We start from the raw sequence: 4,997 nt of genomic DNA, 5'->3' as shown, positions 1-4,997 counted from the left end.
AAAATCTCGCCTACGATTATGTCATACGAGATTCGCAAGCAACTTAACGACTGTTTACACGGAGAAATATGTAGTATAGAGATTCTTGCTTACGAGTTTTCGACTTGTCTAAACACAATCTCGTATGACATTTTTTCATGTTCATACGATTATCGTACAAATCGGTTCGAACCGTTTTAAGTGAGAGAATTGCCATTCGAGTTCAGTAATTACTGCGGTATTGTCTATGAATATATCAAAATGATGCAAAAATCATTGAAATTTGGAACTGCGATAATATTAAGTTCATTGCACTGTATAGAAATACTTTTTTTTTTTCTTTTAAATTTTATAACATTTCTTAACCCTTTTTTTTCCTTTTCGCTTCCTTAATTCTTGTCTTAGAAAAGCAGTGATCATCTTAACACCCTCGCGCACTGTACTCATGGTAGAAATGGCTGGCACAAAAACTCGAAATACGATTTTTGCTTTCAAGTTCTGTTTACACGAAGACGTTCAATATTGAAAGGCGAGGCGATAATCGCGAATGTTTAGATGAGGAATTTTTTTTTATAATTCTTTCGATAATCGTATCTTCGAGACGAGAAACTCTCTCCATCTAAATGGGCCTTAAGTGTGGAGATGACGGAAGAAAAAAACAATGGAAATGCCTTAAGCTTCGATTACTATTACATCGAATACGATGTCGCCAAAACTCGCAAACTCTTGAAACACTACAAAATCTTGATATTGATTAGTCATAGTTTCTTTAAAAATAATATTTTAACTTTATCCTGTTGGCATATCGTTGAAATTTCAATACCTATTATTGCAAATTACGACGTTTTGATATTATATTGAAATTTCAATCAATGTGCTGCCATCTAGAGATTAATTGCTGAACGACGACGAATTGGCGTTATTAATTTAGTTCTCCAAAAAAGAAGCGACCATATTGCAGGGGTAAAAGCTTTACTATCGTTTGTTGTAACAAAAAAATTATTTCGATAAACAGAAAACTGAAAATTTATAAAAATAAGAATTTTCGATGATGTCAAATACCACCACGGGTAATATTTTTGGAGCAGCTATCGTTTTTGCACTCGAAAACAGCAGAATAAGGTATTTATTTAAAATTTTAGAGAATTTGCACGAAAGAATGACACAACCATAGATTTAGTATACATGGTACCCATAGATTGGCAATGCAAGTGAAAGAGCGTTAGTATACACGTATGTTAGGGCGAGACGAGACCACTTCATTATACGCTATGAGCCTGTATGAACCTAGGGTCAGCCGACAACGAAACAAATTTCGTTTATTTTTGAAAAATAATTGGTTATAAAATGTGAAATAGTGTTAAACGGACGTTTATTAGTCATGGTAACGTGTTCAGTGCCCGGATGTAACTCATCTAAAAAGGAAAACTCGCAGAATTGTACATTTCACATGTAAGTACTATTTAAATTTTTAGCTGTCTAAAAGCACTACCACAAAAGTTTTTTACATAAATATATCCATAAAATTATACCATTCAAGTGCATTAATAACCCAAATGTATACGAATTCAATTAAAAAATATATCAAATACGTGAATTTCTGAAATTCATAACCCCACTTTCATAGAGATTGACGCAATCGATAATATGTTATCGAGATGTCATTAACTGAAAAAAAGAAAGGCAAAGGCGTGGCTTGCATACAGCCGAAATCATCTTCATACTTAATATTATTGAATCAGAAATTTCTGGTTTTAGTACTTTATATTTAATTAATATTGCATTAGTGCATTATTTTTTGTCTACATTAAAACGAAAATTTCTTTTAATAGCGTAGTTGAGGCACCCATTTTTTTTTTATGTCAATTATTTTGTTGATTCAGATTTTCTCAAAACATTGAAGTACGACAGAAATGGCTTATAATGCTAAAGAGAGAAGACTGGGTTCCCAAAAAGTTTTCAAAAATATGCAGCAAACACTTTGAGGAAAAATGCCTTTCCTTTAGAGGCAAGCAAAGAGTAAAGCTACGTTCTGGTTCTGTACCCACATTATTCATGCGGGTATGTCTTACTATTAATGGATTTTTGTGTAGTACTACTCTCGTCAACAACAAATCAGCGATTTATTGTTGTTAGAGTTCTGTTCTGTTCCGAAATACGATACTCGTATAGGATCACTCGTGTGTCCATCTGTCCGTCTGTCCGTCACAGCCAATTTACTCCAAACCTACTGGACTAATAAGAAGAAAAAATAATTTTGAAATAAATATAGCTGAATGTGGCAAAGTCTGTGGATATATCCATAATTTAAAATACAACTGTAAATCCTTGATAGAGTCGTAAAAAAATTGGCTTCATCGGGTTTTTGTCTAATACAATGGCTTTGAAGTGTCTTTATGTTGATTTGATAGAGTCAGAAAAATTAAAGTTTCTTCCAACTTATAAATTATCGCAAGATCACTTGGAAACATTTTTCAGTGCAGTACGTGCTAAGGAGGTTTTAATAATAATCCAACAGCCAGGCAATTCACAGCAGCATACAAACGACTTATTTGTCACGTCGAAGTCTAAATCAGTGAGAAAGCAAATTGTTGGTCCAGCATCGCTTCGAGGGCCGCAGTTGGAGTTGTCCTCATGCAGCCAATCGTCGCCATGCAGGCTAGTCTTTGGAATTTGTCCAGCTTGTTGGTTGCAGTCGTCAGCTTGGTTCCTGGCCACCATACTATTGCGCCGTAACTGATCATGGGTCTTATCACCGTTTTGTAGAGCCATAGTGTTATCTTGGGTGAAAGTCCCCATTGTTTACCTACCATCCTATGGCACTGCCAAAAGGTGATAGTAGCTTTCTTAATTTTGTATTGAATCATTAATTAATTTAGATAATTAATGAATAATAATATATATATAATAAATGATAAGACATATTGGTGAATACGACGAAGTGAAATGCCGGTGTAATATGTTAATCGATATTAAAGTTAAATCAGTGGATGGCGCAACACTATTTATCTTGCACACATGCACACAGATGTATTTTTGTTTTGGTCTCGTCTCCAATACATCAGGGCCAACCTATGGATATACTAAATCAATGGACACAACCATACCATACAAAGCGCAAATGGCCGACTGAACTCAGATAAGTCTTTCGAGACCTATAGCTGGCACGTGTCGGACTCTAATTAACGACTTCTACTGTATTTATTGTTCTGTGATGTTCTGTGACTAGCAATCCCCTCGAGCTATTGATCCGTGCTTAAAGTAACAGCCCGTAAATTGAAGCAAATTTGTAACAAGTAGCTTACTCGTGTCATTGACGTTGTTGATGACCACGCTGGCCCTCAAGTAGACGTGCACGTGTGCCCACACGAGGTACAATGCCGCCTCGACGCAATGCTCGCAGTATTGCAGCTCGAGTCTGCGTAAGTGCACGCGCTCTCGCAGCAGGGTCACCACTTGCGCACGCGTCTCTACGGGTGACGTGGGAGCCGTGTCTTGGGGAAGGAGCTTTTTCAAGTCTGTAACATTTGAAATACATTAAGTACTATTGGGAAATGTGGGTGTTCTTTAGTTAAGAGCAATAAGATCCTTTGTTACTATAAATGACGTGAAGCAGCTTTTTAATTTCTGCTCGAGACGGAAACATAAACCTTTCCGTATTACGAAGGGTGGGGCCAGACGAGCGTAATTCTGTGAGTTGTCAGACCAAACTATTTTATTTAGTTGCATCTAATACCAAAGTGACCACTTCCCTCACTCCTTCTTCCACCCGCACCAGTCTGTGACAGGATGCGATCGAAATTCAGTCATAATTACGCGTCAGCAGACAGCTCATTTTGCGTCGCCGTGAGACACAAATCGGACGCAAATATGAAACCAAATGCAACGTAGATTAGGCAATTCAAATAAAGCGACTCACAACTCTGTCTGTCCTCACCCTAAACGTAAATCTCAAAATAAATCGTTTAGCATTAGCCGTTCTTTTATTAAAAAATAGATTTCAATTAATTGTTCCTTAAAACATTAATTTAGTTTTTAACCACTTTCGCTCAACTCGTGGCTGCGTCTAACGGATGACACTTACCGTCCGAAGTCAAGGTAGGCACATTGGTTAACTGATGCTGCGCAGTAGCCAGCAACTTCGCGAGTAAGTGCGCACGCGCCGTGGCGTGCTGTAATAGCCGCAAGATGGCACCGCAGTGCGGGCCGTCGGCCGTCGTCGTATCGTGGTCGTTGCCGCTCGGGGCGAGACTTGGCCGGAACAGCACTCGAGACCCGTCACGTTCCAGAATATTACGGGCGTACGTCAGGAGATTGCATACGATCTATAGGAGAAAAAGAAGAAACGTTCGCTTTTAAGTTATATCATTCTACACAGCGTTTAAAGTTCAAAATTTATCCACATTTACTAATAAAGAATAACTGCGCGATTGGCAGTTTTATTACACCGAAGCTTTGGATGTAAATATGTGTTAATTAAATTTATTGAACGTCAGGACGTTTCACCAGCATGATATTCAGTTATTTTTTGTGAAATTACTCCACTAGGTTGTTATAATTACTAATACAAGGATAGAAACTTAGAAAATATTCCTTCGGTTCTGGCTGGATTCGAATCGATTCCAGGAAACCGTGTCAGACGCTATGCAAACTAAGACACGCAACGAAACAGTGGACCTTTGTTTTGATTTTTTTTAACGACTTCTTTACCGTACTCCTTCTATAAGAAATCTGTTTCTCTACTACTACTACTAAACACCCGACTAACCCTGTACCGCAACGTGATTTTATAGGTATTTACGTATTTAAATACTTTAGCCATTTAAAAAATAAACATGAGGCAACCTATATTTTGGACTGTTTAGAAAATAAACACTGAAAAAAAAAAAGAAATATTATCCGCATTGATGACGAAATGGGTATGTCCATACTAAGAAAACGCTCAAATTTGTAAGTACATTAAGTGTGACCCTGTTGTGTATGCATACCTACATAGCATGTGTCATATTATGCTCGGT

General features: G+C 37.3%; 1 protein-coding gene across 1 annotated transcript in view; it reads right to left on the bottom strand.

The window, feature by feature from the left end:
- Positions 1-4,997, bottom strand: part of LOC113233225 (nuclear pore complex protein Nup205) — a 51,474-nt gene that overhangs the window by 1,807 nt on the left and 44,670 nt on the right. Inside the window, exons 27-28 of the mRNA XM_026468263.1 lie at positions 4,064-4,304; positions 3,285-3,497 (exon numbers count right to left, since the gene is read on the bottom strand). Coding sequence (XP_026324048.1) covers positions 3,285-3,497; positions 4,064-4,304 — 454 coding nt within the window. The remainder of the gene's footprint in view (positions 1-3,284; positions 3,498-4,063; positions 4,305-4,997) is intronic.

Source organism: Hyposmocoma kahamanoa, unplaced genomic scaffold (assembly GCF_003589595.1).
Source record: "Hyposmocoma kahamanoa isolate Upper Pololo Valley unplaced genomic scaffold, ASM358959v1 78, whole genome shotgun sequence".
NCBI lineage: Eukaryota > Metazoa > Arthropoda > Insecta > Lepidoptera > Cosmopterigidae > Hyposmocoma > Hyposmocoma kahamanoa.
The sequence above is the reverse complement of the archived record's forward strand: the minus strand, read 5'-3'. Positions and strand labels throughout refer to the sequence as shown.